The sequence below is a fragment of the Salmo salar genome, chromosome ssa18, assembly GCF_905237065.1.
Source record: "Salmo salar chromosome ssa18, Ssal_v3.1, whole genome shotgun sequence".
Lineage (NCBI taxonomy): Eukaryota > Metazoa > Chordata > Actinopteri > Salmoniformes > Salmonidae > Salmo > Salmo salar.
Genome location: NC_059459.1, coordinates 13,236,343 through 13,254,720, shown reverse-complemented (window position 1 = coordinate 13,254,720; position 18,378 = coordinate 13,236,343). Strand labels below are relative to the sequence as shown.

Sequence of the window (18,378 nt, the reverse complement as noted above, 5' to 3'; positions counted from 1 at the left end):
AAAAAACATTTATATCGTGGGAAACATAAAAAAAAGTATCGTGTTAATGCATTGACCACTGACATCGCCAGGCTACGTTTCCAGGCTATTTAAATGGCTATTTAAATGTTCTTTATTCTGCAGGTTGCATCATTAGTTTGCTATAGCCTATTACATAATATTCTTTGCCAAAATGAATTTAACATGCAATTTATTAAATCCCAGAGCGATTATAATAAACCAATGATTTAAACTTATTTTCAAATGTTAATCTTTTTGCGTTTTAAACCTATTTCCAGTTTGGCTATAGGCTGTCACGCTAAATAGGCTAGTCCCAAATCAACAAGCTATTCTCTAATTTTCACTACACGGGCAAACAAAGATTTTCGTTGGGATATAATATGTTTGTTCATTTACAAATAATACAACAATGACATTGAAGCATCACTGAGAAATTGTCATAGCCCAACAACAGCAGATTGAGATACAATTAATAAACGTTTGATTGCTAAAAAACTCAATTTCAGTTTTGGTTGATAGTATTTTGAAAGTTGTAAAGCATTCATTATTGTTTGGCCTGCAGACCTGGCTACATAAGTGACATTTGCCATCAGAGAAAAACACTTAGGACCAATTCGGATAGAGGGGACAGAGGAGAAAATCTTTATCGGATTTGATGGGAAATTGGTGGCAATTAATCCTTTGGGATTGAACAAGGGAAACGCCTCCTTTCGGTTTGACGGGTGCCTTTTGCTCTGATTGGTCACCGGAGGTTATCCCTGGATATGACACAGGGATAAATTGTCCTGCCGTTTGTCATCTCCCGCCTCATCACCCCGAGCTACAGGAGAAAGAGAAAGTAGCGCTTTACAATGACAACCATGACAGGAAGAGATGATGGCTCGGATGAAAAGCCCAAAGTCAAAATGCTGGCTCCATCATTTGGGATCGATAAGTCACGACTTCATGGATCTGGGTTTAGGTCTAAAGGCTTTGCCATCACGGACCTACTGGGTCTTGAAACGGATCTCCAGCCTCGCCAATCCGGACCTCATGGAGTAGGAGGAAACGGGGATATTCAGAGCAATGGGATGGGATTCCCTTTCGCTGGAGGATCCTTGCCTCTTGGTCTAGGATTTCTGTGCAGTTTAGCAGCTCAGCAACCTGCGGGAGCCCCCTGCTTCCTACCGAGTCACATACCCCTCCTTCAGTCCAGGACCGAGAGTCATTTCATGCAGAACTTGGAGCAACAAAGAGACCCCTACTCTGGTACAGCTCACTTCAAATCGTTGACTTTATACAGTTAGTGCTTTAGGGAAGCGGTCCACTTTGCATTTATTATCAGGGGGTGCTGAAATAGCCACTTCTTCATGTAGCTCAATTTATTTCAAATTTGATTGCGTTCAAGGTTGATTTAGCGCGAGACTAATATGGAAGCTGTTATTTTGGATAACATTCCAACATGTAATTTTTTTAAACATATAATTATATTCAATCAGTCTATATAGCATGTATAAGCTCTCAATGTATACTTTTTTTCAGCACAATTTTCATTTAATATTTATTCGTTTGATTTTGGATAGATTATTTTGTCTCTAATATATGTTCTCCTTTTTCTTTTTAGATGATGAATGTCTCTCTGGTGATCGAAACGATTCGAAAAACTCAGTGAACTCACAGAAGAGAAAGAAAAGGAGGCACAGGTTGGTACACATGATGACAGTTTTATTGCTCCAGAGCAAAAAAAAGAGACATTGAGTAGACTATTACATTAAACTAGTACAATGAATGCCTTGGGGAAGCCTGCTTTATCAATGCTTCAATTAAAAAACATTTTTTTACAGAACCGTGTTCACATCGCATCAACTGGAGGAGCTCGAAAAGGCATTCCATGAAGCACATTACCCAGACGTATATGCCAGGGAAATGTTAGCAATGAAGACAGAATTGCCTGAGGACAGAATACAGGTAAGCCTATATAAACATGTAGGCTACTACAAAGCTAAAACGGACATGTCGGCCTACAATGGCCATATTGATGGTTTAATCCGGAAAATCTTCCAAAGATCTAATATTTTGTGCCTATTTTTCAGGTATGGTTCCAGAATCGTCGGGCCAAGTGGAGGAAACGTGAGAAGTGCTGGGGACGCAGCAGTGTGATGGCAGAGTATGGGCTCTACGGTGCCATGGTCCGCCACTCCATCCCTCTGCCAGAATCAATCATCAACTCCGCCAAGAGCGGGATGATGGGCTCCTGTGCTCCCTGGCTTCTAGGTGAGCCAGCAGGTTGTTTGCTTTATTAATAATATAAGACTCAAATATGTATTTAATCCATTGAATACATAGCTGAGATGTGTTTTGTATCTGTACAATGTTTGATATAGGCCTAGATGTAGCCTACTTATTTCATGAAGTAAACATAAACATAACATAGACATAATAACGAGGAAGTAGGCCTAAATGTTACATTTTCGTTTACCAATAGGGCTAACCTCCACTTATTTGGATGTATTTTGCTATAGGCTACGGTGTACGCTGAGACTAATTGTTTTTCATTTGTATCACTTTACGCAGGAATGCACAAGAAGTCCATGGAGATAGTAAAGAAATCGCCAGGTACGCCAGAGTCTACCCACTCGGAGGAAACTAAAGGGAAAGACAGCGACATGTCCTGGCCCAACCGCGCTAGTGCTGTAGACGACAGTGAGGACATGGCAATAGACCTATCCAGCACTTCCAAGCAGGACAGCAACAACAAGAGCACTTTGAAATCATTGTCGCCGCAAAGGGATCTCATTCCCAACAGTGATTCAGACGATGAGAGCTAAATAGACGTCAATCCCCGTTGCAGACAGTGAGCTCGGACATTTGCGTGGAAATGATGCTCACCTCGAAGACAATTCCCACTGGGCACAGACGTCAAGGCAACGTCTATTCCACCTTGGTTCAACGTAATTTCACTGAAAGACGTGGAAACAACGTTGATTCAACCAGTGTGTGCCTAGTGGGTTATTTTCCAAAGATGTGCAACGGTCCCATCAATTTAGGAGTGTACAGTGTACTTGTCTTATTTCTTAATACTTGTATTTGAACATATGTTTTATAACCTTGTCTGGTTTTAAATAAGATACTATTTAATGTTTTATTCCTTTCTATACTTTTGTTAAAATGTTTGTGGTATTGAAATAATATTTCAAGAAAGAAGAGAGAGGACCACCAGAAATACACATACTCTCTTCTCCTGCAGGAACATGTTAGACGAAAAAGCAAAATGTAAATTTCTCTGAAAACAATTACTGAAAATCACAAACCTTCCATCTTATTTCATATTTTTGAATGTTGATGGTTAGGGTGTAAGTCCCACCGCCTGCATTTTGTATAAAACATCAACTAAAATTCACAGATCATCGTTATCAATGGGCGAAATTAAGCACTTTAGTTGTGTTGATACTGAATGTCATTCAGAGGTCAATTTCACTGTAATGACAGCGATAATAAGAACACTGTAATAACAGCAATATCATGAAAACAGTCAAATAAATCAAATATTTTTTTGAAATTCTGTCTTTCTTTGATTTGTTCGTATACCTTCATTCACTTGATGCACCATTTAAATGGGTTAAAAAAAAAAGACAGACGCTGATGCAACAAGGTACTAACTATAGCGTACACTGATATAACTAACTTCTATGGATTAAATTACATTCCAAAAGGTAGACTTTGCGAATGTACTTAAAATGTTTTCTAGCACACATCTTTGACACAAGCTACTGTTGCTATGTCGGTACACTTACCACTAACACACAGTTCCACATTGTTGCTTTATTTCCATTTATTATTTATAGAGTCAAAAATAAATATTGAATGTTCGGAAATTCTGTGACAGAAGAGGACAACCAACAGAATCAGTGTATCGATGGAGCGGGTCGATCGCTTCAAGTTCCTCGGTGTCCACATCACTAAGGAATTAACATGGTCCACACAAACACACACACACAGAGACAGCGCATCTTTCCCTCAGGAGATGAGATTTCCTGTTTACCTAAAAACATATTTTTTAGAAGAACACATGGAGATAGGCCTACACACTTGGTTCTCTCACCGCCTTATTCGCCCCAAAAATGTTAGGCTACATTAAATATTTAACATAAATCAAAATTACCAAAAAAAAAATACGAATTAGTTCACGACATGGGTATCAAAATACGATGTTGTGCCAATGTTGAAAATGTAGGCTATTTATGTTTTTTTGTTGAATAAAAGTATTAAAAAGATTACAAAAAGAAAATAGCACCCTGACCAATTTTGAAGATTGAAAGGCACATGAGATTTCCTGTACATTAAACATGTAACCTTTTAACAAGCACGCAAGACGGCGGTTGTTCAGTTGAAGCGCCGTAACAGCCCCAGATGCCTCACTGTATCTGTATGCGCATAAGAGGAGCAGAAGACGATGATGATTGAAAGAGTAATGACGGTAATGGAGGGCAATGGAGCTGTAACTACTGCACAGGATTAAAGCTCATAGATGCTCTCACAGTTCTAGGCTCACAGAGCATCCTTGCAGTGGCTCTATTTAACGCACCCTGTCCCACGTTGAGCAGGACACGGGCATTCCCACTAAGCACGGACCGACGCCTGGTCCTGTCCAGACATCTCTTTTTGGTGGGGTCCGGGCGTTGAAATCTGAATCATAGGCGTTTATGTTTGGTTCAGATTAGGCCAGGTCTGGATGGGCCATGATTTCAAAATCCACAGCAACACAACCTCACATTCAATTCGTGCAAATATGTACAAAAAGTTTTTCAGCAGATTTTGTCAGTTTTGTGGGTTTTTTTTGTGTGGCTAATTCCTGTGAAAATATATATATTTTTTTATAGTACAGTATAATGTACAGTATTATACCCTCCTTTACTCTCATGTACTCTACTCTACTGAACAAAACTGTACTGTACTGTATTAAATTATACTGTACTGTACTCTTCTCAAATCAAAATCAAGTCAAAGTTTATCTGTTGTGTATACAGTTTAGCAGATGTTATAGCAGGTGCAGAGAAATGCTTATGTCACTAGCTCCTAACAATGCAGTAAAATGTCCAGCAAGTACATAAATAATACATATATTTTTATTAGTAATTTTTTTTGTAACAACAAATCTTGGAATGTCAGAACAAATCCAATTAACAAAAATAGCACTGCAACAATAATATAAATGCAATCTATACATATACGTATATACACCGGAATTTACACAAGATATACTAAGTATGATATTACTGCAGTAGATATAATAGAGCGAGCTATGTCAAGGATCCAGTAAATAAATAAATATGCGGTGTGTATAAACAGTGTAACTAAAAGGCAATGTACAGTAGTAGAAATAATAGAATGAGCGAGAATACATTATTTAAACACACAGTACAAAACCCAATGGCAAAATGGATAGAATTGCAGGAATTTAGCTTCCAGACCAGAGTCCGGAATATAAATATACTGTATACAGTCAGAACCATAAGTTTTTGAACAGTAACACAATTGCATCATTTTGGCTCTGTACACCACCACAATGGATTTGAAAGGAAACAATCAAGATGTGCTTGAAGTGTAGAATTTCATCTTTAATTTAAGGGTTTTGTCAATATTATTGTATGAACCGTGTAGGAATTACAACCATTTTTATACATAGCGCCCCCCCCTCATTTTAGGGGCTCAAAAGTAATTGGACAAACTAACATAATCATCAATTAAATCGTGAGTTTTAATAATTGGTTGCAAATTCTTTGCAGTCAATGACTGCCTGAAGTCTGGAAACCATACACATCACCAGATGCTGGGTATCATTCCTGGTGATGCCAGGCCTTTACTGCAGCTGTCTTCAGTTCCTGCTTGTTCTTGGGGCGTTTGAAATGCATGCTCAATTGGATTCAGGTCAGGTGATTGACTTGGCCGTTGCAGAACATTCCACTTCTTTGCCTTAAAAAAGTATTGGGTATCTTTCGCAGTATGCTTCAGGTCATTGTCCATCTGCACTGTGAAGTGCTGTCCAATGAGTTTTGAAGCATTTGGCTGAATCTGAGCAGATAAATAGTATTAAACACTTCAGAATTTTTTGACAAATTCTGGTCTTCCTGCTTTTGAGGCTTACCAATGGTTTAGATCTTGTGGTAAACCCTCTGTATTTGCTCTGGTGAAGTCTTCTCTTGATTGTTGACTTTGACACAGATACGCCTACCTCCTGGAGAGTGTTCTTGATCTGGCCAACTGTTGTGAAGGGGTTTTTCTTCACCAGGGAAAGAATTCTTCTGTCAGTTGTTTTCCGTGGTCTTCCGGGTCTTTTGGTGTTGCTGAGCTCACCAGTGCGTTCTTTCTGTTTAAGAATGTACCAAATAGTTGATTTGGCCACACCTAATGTTTTTGCTATCTCTCTGATGGGTTTCTTTAGACTTTTCAGCCTAATGATGGCTTGCTTCACTGGCAGTGACAGCTCTTTGGACTTCACATTGAGGGTTAACAGCAACAGATTCCGAACAGATTTACTTACTTGTAAATTAACTAATGAGGGAATAACACACACCTGGCCATGGAACAGCTGAGCAGCCAATTGTCCAATTACTTTTGGTCCCTTAAAAAGTGGGGGACCACATATAGAAATTGCTGTAATTCCTACACTGTTCACCTGATTTGGATGTAAATACCCTCAAGTTAAAGATGAAAGTCTGCACTTTCAGCTCATATTCATTATTTAATTCCAATATGCTCTGGTAGACAGCTAAAATAATAATAACTTGATCAATGTCCAAATATTTATGGACCTGACTTTTTGTACAGTTGAAGTCGGAAGTTTACATACACTTACTTAGGTTGGAGTCATTAAAACTGTCACGACTTCCGCCGAAGTCGGTCCCTCTCCTTGTTCGGGCGGCATTCGGCGGTCGACGTCACCGGCCTTCTAGCCATCGCCGAACCACTTTTTATTTTCCATTTCTTTTGTCCTTGTCTTACACACCTGGTTTCATTCCCCCAATTACTTGTTCATTATTTAACCCTCTGTTCCCCCATGTTTGTTTGTGAGTGATTGTTTGTATGTAATACGGTCCGTTATTGTGGGCTAGATTATTGCGTTGTATTATTGATTCTTTGAGTAAATTACATTTATTACTCATATCAATATACAGTATAATATCATTCATATGATATGGACACTAACAAGAAAGCCTGCTACAACCTCCGACGAGCCATCAAACATGGAAAAGGTCAATATAGGACAAAGACAGAATCATAATACACCGGCTCCGACGCTCGTCTGATGTGACAGGGTTTGCAGACTATTACGGATTAGAAAGGGAAACCTAGCCGTGAGTTGCCCAGTGACGCAAACCTCCCAGATGAGCCGAATGTCTTCGAGGCAAACAACACTGAGCCAGGCATGAGAGCCCCTGCTGTTCCGGACGAATGTGTGATCTCGCTCTCCGTGGCCGATGTAAGACTTCTAAACACGATAACACTCGTAAGGCCACTGGGCTAGACGCAATACCAGGGCACGTTCTCAGAGCATACGCAGACCAGCTTACAAATATCTTCATGGACATTTTCAACATTTCCTTGTCCCAGTCTGTAATCCCAACATGTTTCAAGCAGACCACCATTGTCCCTGTTCCTAAGATCTCAAAGGTAACCTATTGTCCCGTAGCACTCACATCTGGAACCATGAAATGCTTTGAAAGGCTGCCCATGGCACAAATCAACACCATCATCCAGACACCCTGGACCCACTCCAATTTGCTTACCGCCCCAACATATCCACAGACAATGCAGTCTCTATTGCACTGCACACTGCTCTCTCCCACCTGGACAAGAGGAATACCTATGTAAAAATGCTGTCAGCGTTCAACACCATAGTCCCCTCCCATTGTAACTAGATCCTGGACTTTCTGACGGGCCTCCCCCAGGTGGTGAGGGTAGGTAACAACACATCTGCTACGCTGACCCTCAACACGGGGGCCCCTCAAAGGTGTGTGATTGGTCCCCTACTGTACTCCCTGTTCATCTACAACTGTGTGGCCACGCACGACTCCAAAACCATCATCATGTTTGCTGACGACACGACAGTGGTAGGCCTGATCACCGACGACGATGAGACATCCTACAGGAAGGAGGTCAGAGACCTTGCAGTGTGGTGCCAGATCAACAACCTCTCCCTTAACGTCAGCAAGACGAAGGAGCTGATCATGGGCTACAGGAAATCGAGGGGCGAGCACGCCCCCATCCACATTGACTGGGCTATAGTGGAGCGGGTCGAGAGCTTTAATTTCCTCAGTGTCCACATCACCAAGGACTTAACATGGTCCTCACATCAGCATAGTCGTGAAGAAGCTGAGACAGCACTTCTCCCCCTTAAGAGTTTGAAGGACGGCCTAGTACCTCATTGAGGCGCGAGCTCCCCGTCATCCAGGAACTCTATACCAGGCGGTGTCTGAGGAGGCCCAGAAAATTGTCAATGACCCCAGCCACCCAAGCCATAGACTGTTCACTCTGCTACCACGCAGCAAGCAATACCGGAGCGCCAAGTCTGGAACCAAAAGGCACCTGAACAACTTAGAAATGCCTCTTGAGCTTAGTTCAACTGGTATACCCCATCAGAACCCAAAATACAAGCTTGTTTAACACCAATGTTTATATAGCCTCAAACCATGGTTAAAATTCTAATTTTGTTGTGATGGATGGTCAGTCCTTGCATCCATAGCTCTGTTTAGGAATTTGAGAGTGGCTACATTTCTCCAGCCCCATCCCTCAGCTTTTTAGTGAAACAGTGGCAGGGAAAATGCTTTGTTATGTTTCAACAGCTGATTGCTGCTTTAAAACTGCAAACATTTCTCTTTGATGCCAAGAGGGGGGATTTTAAAATGTTCTTTCCCATGGCCCGAGACTTGGTTAGTCCAGCCATGCACTGCAGAAGTCATTGTAAAACTTCTTGTATACAATTTTATCTCACTTTAGAGTAGAAGTTGTTTTCTGATACACTATATATCCAAAAGTATGTGGACACCCCTTCAAATTAGTGGATTCGGCTATTTCAGCCAGTTGCTGACAGGTGTATAAAATCGACGAACACAGCCATGCAATCTCCAAGACAAACACTAACAGTAGAATGGCCGTACTGAAGAGCTCATTAACTTTGAACGTGGCACCGTCATAAGATGCAAACTTTCCAACAAGTCAGTTCGTGAAATTTCTGCCCTGCTAGAGCTGCTCTGAAGCAACAACGAGTGCTGAAGCGTGTAGCGCGTAAAAATCGTCTGTCCTCGGTTTCAACACTCACTTCACCATTACTTCACCATCACGGACGAATCTGAGTTTAGCGGATGCCAGGAGAACGCTACCTGCCCCAATGCATAGTGCCAACTGTAAAGTTTGGTGGAGGAGGAATAATGGTCTGGGGCTGTTTTTCATGGTTCAGGCTAGGCCCCTTAATTGCAGTGAAGTGAAATCTTAACGCTACAGCATCCAATGACATTCCAGACGATTCTGTGCTTCCAACTTTGTGGCAACAGTTTGGGGAAGGCCGTTTCCTGTTTCCTGTTTCCTGTTTCCTGTTTCAGCATGAAAATGCCCCCATGCACAAAGCGAGGTCCATACAGAAATGGTTTGTCGAGATCGGTGTGGAAGAACTTGACTGTTCTGCACAAGCCCTGACCTCAACCCCATCTAACACCTTTAGGATGAATTGGAACTCCGACTGCGAGCCAGGCCTAATCACCCAACATCAGTGCCCGACGTCATTAATGCTCTTTTTGCTGAATGGATGTAAGTCCAGCAATGTTCCGACATCTAGTGGAAAGCTTTCCCATAAGAGTGTAGGCTGTTGTAGCAGCAAAGGGGGAGTGGAGGCTTTTATAGCAGCAAAGGGGGGACCAACTCCATATTAATTCCATGATTTTGGAATGAGATGTTCGACAAGCAGGTGTCCACATACTTTTGGTCATGTAATGTATTATGAGGGGGTCCCTGATGAATGTGCTATCACAAAATGGGTCCCCGATGCCAAAAAAGTTTGTGAACCACTGCTCTACTGTGCTCTACTGTACTGAACTGTGCCAAACTGTGCTGTGCTGTTCAAACTTGTGAAACTGAATTTAGACGCCTATGATTTGTTCAGATTTGGTCTGGTCCAGACCGAAAACGTTTTCACTTGTTTGGGGGCAGAGCTCATTATAATAATACCCAGCATGCTTTGCACGTGTTTGTTTTTACATTTTCATTTTGGTCATTCAGCATACGCTCTTATCCAGAGCGACTTACAGTCAGTGTATTAAACTAACTAACATATCACAGTCATAGCAATATTTTATTTTCTTCTGTAATCATTACTGAGAATGTTATTCTAGTTGAAGTGGTCTGTTGGTTTATTCTATGACAGGGGTTATGCAACTAAATCCATCCACCTAATGATGTTGTTTGTTGGAGCAAATGGTTGGTGGGGGGCTGGATAATAATTATAATAATTTCTCCAAAAAGAGATTGTGTTTGAAATTAACAATGATTTCTTACCTTGATTACGCTGAGCTACAAATCACATAGGTCTCTTTGTTTGATTTGTGGGAATACTTGGGAACAGGCTTCCTAAATTAAATTAACTGGTGATTTTACAGTCTTGTTTGACCAAAAACTAAAACGCCCTAAAAATCATCCATTCTTATAATGTTTTTAATTACTCGACGACCGCCGTAGAACCCCTGTTGCTGAACCCTGTTCTATAGGTTGGAATACTTTGAACATAATCTCTGCCAGTTTTAAAGCTTTCGACAAGCTAACATAAGTGTATGTGACAGATGGGAGCAATAATAATTATTCGAAGATTGTAATCTTCAGGTGGCTCCTCTTTCCCATATTAAATGGATTGAATTCTTATTGTGATATAATGCTTACTTAGAATCAATGACTAAAAAAATATGTATTTTCAACTTTCATTCAGAACCAAAAATTTACCTGATGTGCATTGCACCATTCCCCGAAAATCCCAGTACATCTGGTCAGAAATGAATAGGACTACAGCACAGAGAATGCTATAACAAAGCGTTGTAAAAGACCACAGAGCACAGAAACAATGTGTAGGACGGCTACCATATGAGTAGGCAGCTGTTCACCAGCAAAGTCAACAGCAATTAAAACGACAAGAATAAAAAGATAAATGTTCTCCCTGAAGGGATTTGCCAGAATGATCAAGGTCCTCTTGAACAGTTTTCTTGTTGAGCTGGGTGAGATGGAAAAAGAGCACATGATCCTGGTGGGCTTTGTTGAAGCCATAGTGTAAGTCCTTGGCGGGGTGTCCCCCCCCCACACCGAGCTCTCGCCTGGAGCCACTAAATAAAGCTGAGGGATGGGGCAACAGAAATATAACCACTTTTGAATACATGTAGCCAAGGATGCAATTATGATAGTCCATTAGATCAACATCAACATTTTGGGTGATGGGGCAAGACTGTCCAGAATTTTCTCTGCAGATGGCACTATTTTAAGCCTATGTGTGTTGTAGTGGAGGCTGGTGGGAGGAGCTCATTGTAATGGCTGTAATTGAATTCATGGAACGGAGTCAAACATGTGGCTTCCATATGTTTGATGTGTTTGATACCGTTCCATTTACTCCGTTCCCACCATTACAATGTGCCCATCCTCCTATAGCTCCACCCACCAGCCGCCACTGGTGTGTTGGGTCGTTTAACATCGTTTCATTTACATGTGCAACAGTTTAGTCCCGTGACATGACTACCTTAAATGACCCGTGAAAAGCAATAAATATTGCAGATTGAACCCTGAAGAAGAACACTGGCTAGAGTTATCAATAATGATGAGCTGACAACTGGCAAACTAGCTAACTAACTAACTAATCATTATCATCATTCGGATGGCAACTGGCAGGAAATCTGCTTACACATGGTATTGGTAGTGTTAATTTATTTTAGAAGCTAGCTAGAAATTGATTGACAACTAGTTTGCTAATAGTGAGCTAGTTGCATGGACTGAGGAGGTTGGTGGCACCTTAAATGGGGAGGACGGGCTCGTGGAAATGACTGGAGCGGAATCAGTGGAATGGTATCATATATAGCCTCGCTACTGTATATAGCCTCGCTACTGTTATTTTTCACTGTCTTTTTACTGTTTTTATTTATTTACTTACCTATTGTTTACCTAATTTTTTTTTTTTTACTTAGAAATTGCACTATTGGTTAGAGCCTGTAAGTAAGCATTTCACTGTAAGGTCTACCTGTTGTATTCGGCACAAGTGGCAAATAAACTTTAATTTGATTTGATTTGAAATACATCAAACACATGGTCCTTGGATCTTGGAGGGAATGCTCAGTGCATCTTCTCTATCTATTCTAGACCACAGACTCATCAGATGTTGGCCTATCTTTCTGATGTGCCTTATACTCAAAATGTAAGTGGTTGTTTTGATGTAAGGATACCACATTGTGGAGATGTCTAACAAACACAACTGGCCTAATGGATCTCAAGTAATCCTCACAATTTTCAAGCCCCTATAAGTACGTGAACCCCTCCATATTTTCCATATTTGTTGTGTTATGGTCTGAAAAGTGACCACATTTCATTTGTATATATATTTTTTAACCTATCTACACAACTTACTCCACAGTTATGAAGTGTGAAAAAAAACATGAGTGTTGCGTGAATAAGTAGGCCTATGTAAACCCCTGAGTGAGTACTTGATGAAAGCACCATTAGCAGCAATTAAGTCTTTTCAAACAAATCTCTACCACCTTTGCCCATGAGATTCGGGAAATATTCACCCATTATTCTTGATAAATGACTCAAGTTTAGTGAAATTGATGGACAATGATCTTCAAGTCTTGCCACAGTTTTAAGTCAGAACTGAGACCACGCAGGGACATTCAAAAACTTAATTGTAACCCTCCAGTGTAGCCTAGCCTTCTATTTTAGGTTATTGTTCTGCTAAAAGGTGACAATTATATCCCAGCATTAGGCTGAGGCAAAATGATTGGGTGATGCGTTGAGGTAGGTCGGCCCCGGATTAAAAGCTTATATTGAGAACAAAGAAATATTTCAGTATTACTAAAAAGTTCAATTGTAACAAAATATGTTAGCTACTCAGTGGTAGTAGGCAGTGGTCAACCATGGTTATTGGATCTAGGCCTTCAGTGGGAGAAAAAAAACACGCTGTACCAAACTCAAAAAATCAACAAAAAGAACATAAACATACTGTAGCTAATGTGCCCAACTGAATCAAACGGGCCTGAGGCATGCTTCAGGGTCCCACTCACACAGAGACAGCACCAGCATGGATAATGCTACCAGCAACAACAAACACACTGCTTACACAACCTATGGTAGCCTAACACCATCACCATCACACTATAACCAAAAACCAAAGAAGAAATGGATGCTGAGGTGTTCATTTCACAACCTGATCATGTTCAAGGTCAAGAGCAGAACTTTCAAGGTCAAAGGCAAGAAGTTGCTCATGGAGATATGTCAGAAGAGCACAAAAAGAACATCAAGCAGAGCCGTGACCAGCTCGTGAAAGAAGACTACCTGCTAGACTCCATGATTTTATCTTGACTTAGGGTCTTAGTTAAAGAAGGGGGAAATGTAGGACCTGACTGACTACATAGTTCATAGTTTAGTTATAGGACTACAATTACCAATGTTCATATTAACAGAAGTAACTGTTAACATCCGAACTGAGACGGATAGGCTAGCTAATGGATATCTTAGCTGACAACTATGAGCACTAACCATGTAACTTTCTGATACTTATTAAACCTTGTTATGATACTACAAGTTGTAATCATTAGCCTGAGAAATACTCCTACATCTGCCTTTTCAATATTTTTTGCCAGTAGTGTATATTCGAATGGCAGAAAATGAATGGCGGGGGATGGCTTCACGCTAACCCATTTTTTTGTTGTTATGCCTTTCCCTAATCTTAACCTTAATCACTGAAACTATACCTAACAACTTTAACCTAACCCTCATTCTTAAACCTAACCTTAAACCTTACCTTAATAAATGTTTACCCCTATGACGAAATGTAATTTTCCTGCTGCCGGTTGAATATCCACTTCCATACTATTTACAATAAGAGATTTTTCTACTGGTGAAGCCTAGCTTTTACTGGTTTTCATTCATTCCATCTCTCCCTCTGTTTCAGAAAAGGAACAAAATATTTGGAGCCGTGGAGAGGACTACCAGACTTTCATTCTGATTTGTGGGGTCAGTTCATGCACTAGCTACTCATTAGAATATGTTATTTGCAAGACCGAAAGTGTTGAAGTGAAGTGTTTCGGTATGACTGAAATGATCACAACATGGTTTTTTTCAGAGTGCAGTCATAAATGAGGACGGGTGTGGATCAATGGTCAATGTGGGCAATGTGGAGAATCTTGATGATGAGCACATGATGGTGAAGGACTTATGAATACAGATTCATTCCAAATATTGTCTTTCATACCAAAGAAAAGTAAAACATGAAAATGGAAATGCTAACATCTCAGCTCACCTGTACAGAGAGCCTGGAGAAACCAGACACACTGCTGCCCTCCACAGGCCCAACCTCAGACACCAAACACCAGGATAGTGACACCATAGAGCAGAGCAAAAAGTGCAGAAGCAAGACGGCAGTCAACACAACAGCAAAAAACGGCATTCATGCTAACTTTGTGGAATGCATTTTTTTCGGCCCAGGCTGATCTCAGGGATCATCAGTGAATAGTACACCTATTTAAGGCCAAATCATTCATCTGTGGTTACTGTGGTTACTGTGGTACAGGTTTTGTCTAAAGCACCACCGCGCCAGAGGAGACTGTGTGCCAATGTAATATACAGTTGAAGTCGGAAGTTTACATACACCTTAGACAAATACATTTAAACTCAGTTTTTCACAATTCCTGACATTTAATCCTAGTAAAAATTCCCAGTCTTAGGTCAGTTAGGATCACCACTTAATTTTAACAGTGTGAAATGTCAGAATAATAGCAGAGAGAATGATTTATTTCAGCTTTTATTTATTTCATCACATTCCCAGTGGGTCAGAAGTTCACATACACTCAATTAGTATTTGGTAGCATTGCTTTTAAATTGTTTAACTTGGGTCAAACGTTTCGGGTAGCCTTCCACAAGCTTCCCACAGGCCTCCTTGCTCGCACACACTTTTTCAGTTCTGCCCACAAACTTTCTATAGGATTGAGATCAGGGCTTTGTGATGGCCACTCCACTATCTTGCCTTTGTTGTTCTTAAGACATTTTCCCACAACTTTGGAAGTGTGCTTGGGGTCACTGTCCATTTGGAAGACCCATTTGCGACCAAGCTTTAACTTCCTGACTGATGTCTTGATATTTTGCTTCAATATAGCCACATAATTTTCCTTTCTCATGATGCCATTTATTTTGTGAAGTGCACCATGCACAAAGTAGATGTCCTAACCGACTTGCCAAAACTATAGTTTGTTAGCAGGAAATTTGTGGAGTGGTTGAAAAGCAAGTTTTAATGACTCCAACCTAAGTGTATGTAAACTTCCGACTTCAAATGTATGTGTAAAGGGTTTTGCAAAAGTCCATTCCCTCAAATTACACCAGTACACTCACCTCAGCAAAAAACCTTCGGTTTTGGTTATGCTGCCCATCTGAACCGACATCTAGATGCACACAAGGAGGAGAACGCATTCGGCTACGAGACTTGTGGGAAGAGATTCTGTCTGTAGAAAGAATTTCCACCAACCCTCCAAACTCAAGTCACACATGATTGTAAAACACGCAGAGTGTCCCAGAAAGACACTGACCTGCGCAGCCTGTGGAAAGATATTCTATCATGCCTTTAGCCTCAAGCAACACGTTTACTCACACAGGGGAAAAGCCACACCCTTGGGATGTTTGTGGTAAGCCATTCAGTCTCTGTTGGAATCTCAAGGAGCACCATATTGTCCACCCAGCTGAGAACCCATACAAATGTGCCGCCTGTGGGAAGGATTTGGGTTCACGGATGTCACTCTCCAGGCACAGCAGTATTCACAGGTGAAATGCCCTTGTGGAAATAGACTACGTCTCTGCCAGTTATGAAGACTCATCATAAGACACACAAAACAGAAGATGAGGACTGCTCACACTGATGTAGAAGCTTGAAGAAAACCCACAGGCAGGTCCACAGTTTGAGTAGTAATTGTTTTAGCTTTTCAGGTGAAGATATGTACAGTAGGCCTAGTATGGGTACTGAATATGAATACTGATATGTATGATACAGAGTGTTAAATTAGTCAATCATTTACATTACCAAAAGTAAAATAAAGTTAATTGTTTATTCAATTCAACCTATGTATATTTACTTGGGCCTAAGTGCATGTCAATAAACATTTGAATGAATTATTATTACACATACTTAAATACAGTTGATGTATTTTCAAACAGTCTTTTTATTTCAATATCCTACTTTTAGATAGCTGTTTGACTAATTGTATTGCTGTTCTCTCACCGAAAAAGGTATCTCGCTGACATTGCTTTGCTTAGCCCTATATGCCTCATCGTGATGGCTTGAGTGGGTATTGGAAATGCAAAACACCAGCACAGTTGCCCTATTTGGTTAATGGTTCTTAAGATTCACATTAATATCTAGTTGTGTATTTTATGTCTAGTTTAAGCCTTAAAAACCCTGCTTAATCACATATAATTCCCACTTAATGGTTCCCAAACCATATAATTGCTTATCCTTCTTGTTCCACATTGTAGTCTAATGGCCCACTGCCTTTAATCTGATATTGTTTTGAGATTACAATGTTTTTGAATAGCAAATAGGCTAGTAGATTTCCAAATGAAATTGTATTTTGGTTTGGGCTAAATAATGGTTTATTTATCCTGTAATATTAATCCCATGATTAACAACATCAACAACAACAGCTTTAATATGATAAATAACACACATTTCCAAACAATAGTTATAAACAAATACTACTCAGATTGATTATAACATGATAAGGTGGGTCAAAAAATCCTGCATGTGAGTAATGGAGAGAGTTCGTCAAACAGTGCTGTTGTTCTGTTTCTGTCTGCAATCCAACAAGCAGAATACTTACGTTTACATATTAGTTATTTAGCAGACACTCTTATCCAGAGCCACTTACAGTTAGTGCATTCACCTTAAGATAGCCAGGTGAGACAGCCACATATCTCAGCCATAGTAAGTACATTTTTCCTCAATAATGTAGCTATCAGCAAAGTCAAGTCGGAAAAGGTCAAGTGTGAGTTCATGAAAGGCAAGGGTGTTAGTATATATATTTTTAAATGTCATTATGTTATGTTTATCTCCACAGCCTCATCAATATGGAATACCTCTGAATTGTAGCAAACATACAAAAACAATACAGCTAGGCCACACAGGCTGAGTAACTCAGAATAATATTATTCAGTACAATTACAACCATTGTATTAGTATTAGACCATTGGTTCACTGAACATGACCAATCAGTGGTCACATTATGTGAGTGATTGCTTTTCCCATGGATTGAACAGATTAGCAGTAGGGAGAAAAACAAAACACAAAGAGATTAGAGACACCTCATTTTTAAGAATGAGGGGTATTAAATCTATTAAAATGTCATCAATCAGAATTTATCCCACAAATCCACAAGTCACTTTCATACCTTTACATCCCCTCGCCCAAACTAGACTACAATCATATGATGGTACTATGTTAGAGCATTATAGAAAACAGGGCAAATAATCTGGCCTTTTGTTGGAATTGTCTGCTAATGGAAAACAGTGTTCGTTTATAGAACTGAATTTAATAATAATATCTGTTGTTGTTTTGTCAAGCAGGAACAGCCTGTCAAATGTTTGTTTTACTCCGTTCACAAGCATTCATCTTTTATGGTGTGTTTTTATATCACATACATCATTTATAAAGAGATTATGGGCCTAAAGCATATTTAGTAGATAGGCCTATGCAGTGTGTTGATGAAAAGTTTGTTTCTGTCTAAATTGGACAGGTTGGTGTTTTTTTTAAATTATTAAACTACAAATGAACTATTCACTTTGGTTTAATTAGAATTCATACTATTAATGCAAGATCTGGAAATTATTGTCCGTATCATAATATATTAGTGTATTTTAGACATTATGACTATTGCCAAACCCAATAGTTTCATATTTCAACTGGGGATTTGAGTAAACAGTCTAATGTTATCACACACTGAAGGGAGAGTTGTTGTTGAACAATGTGTTGGAGTGTGTTTGCAGGTTACATTGAAACTATTGCATTTGTTTTCCCCTAATCCAGATGATGGGATTAAGATTTCATTCAGGATTAAATAAAAATATAATTTCACCCTTCTGTATGGTCCTCTAGGAGGCAGCATCATTCTTGAATTTGAGAAA

At 39.9% G+C, this 18,378-nt stretch overlaps 1 protein-coding gene across 2 annotated transcripts; it reads left to right on the top strand.

The window, feature by feature from the left end:
- Positions 1-792: 792 nt before the first annotated feature.
- On the top strand, positions 793-3,538 carry LOC106576721 (visual system homeobox 1). 2 transcript variants are annotated; one of them, XM_014154065.2, is made up of 5 exons: positions 793-1,248; positions 1,604-1,682; positions 1,824-1,947; positions 2,073-2,253; positions 2,554-3,538. In XM_014154065.2, exons 1-5 carry the CDS (start codon positions 852-854, stop codon positions 2,805-2,807), a joined length of 1,035 nt encoding a protein of 344 aa, XP_014009540.2. In that variant the 5' UTR covers positions 793-851; the 3' UTR covers positions 2,808-3,538. The 2 variants fall into 2 exon arrangements, with proteins under 2 accessions (XP_014009540.2, XP_014009538.2); XM_014154063.2 differs by having other exon boundaries at positions 2,073-2,265.
- The last annotated feature ends 14,840 nt before the right edge of the window (positions 3,539-18,378 follow it).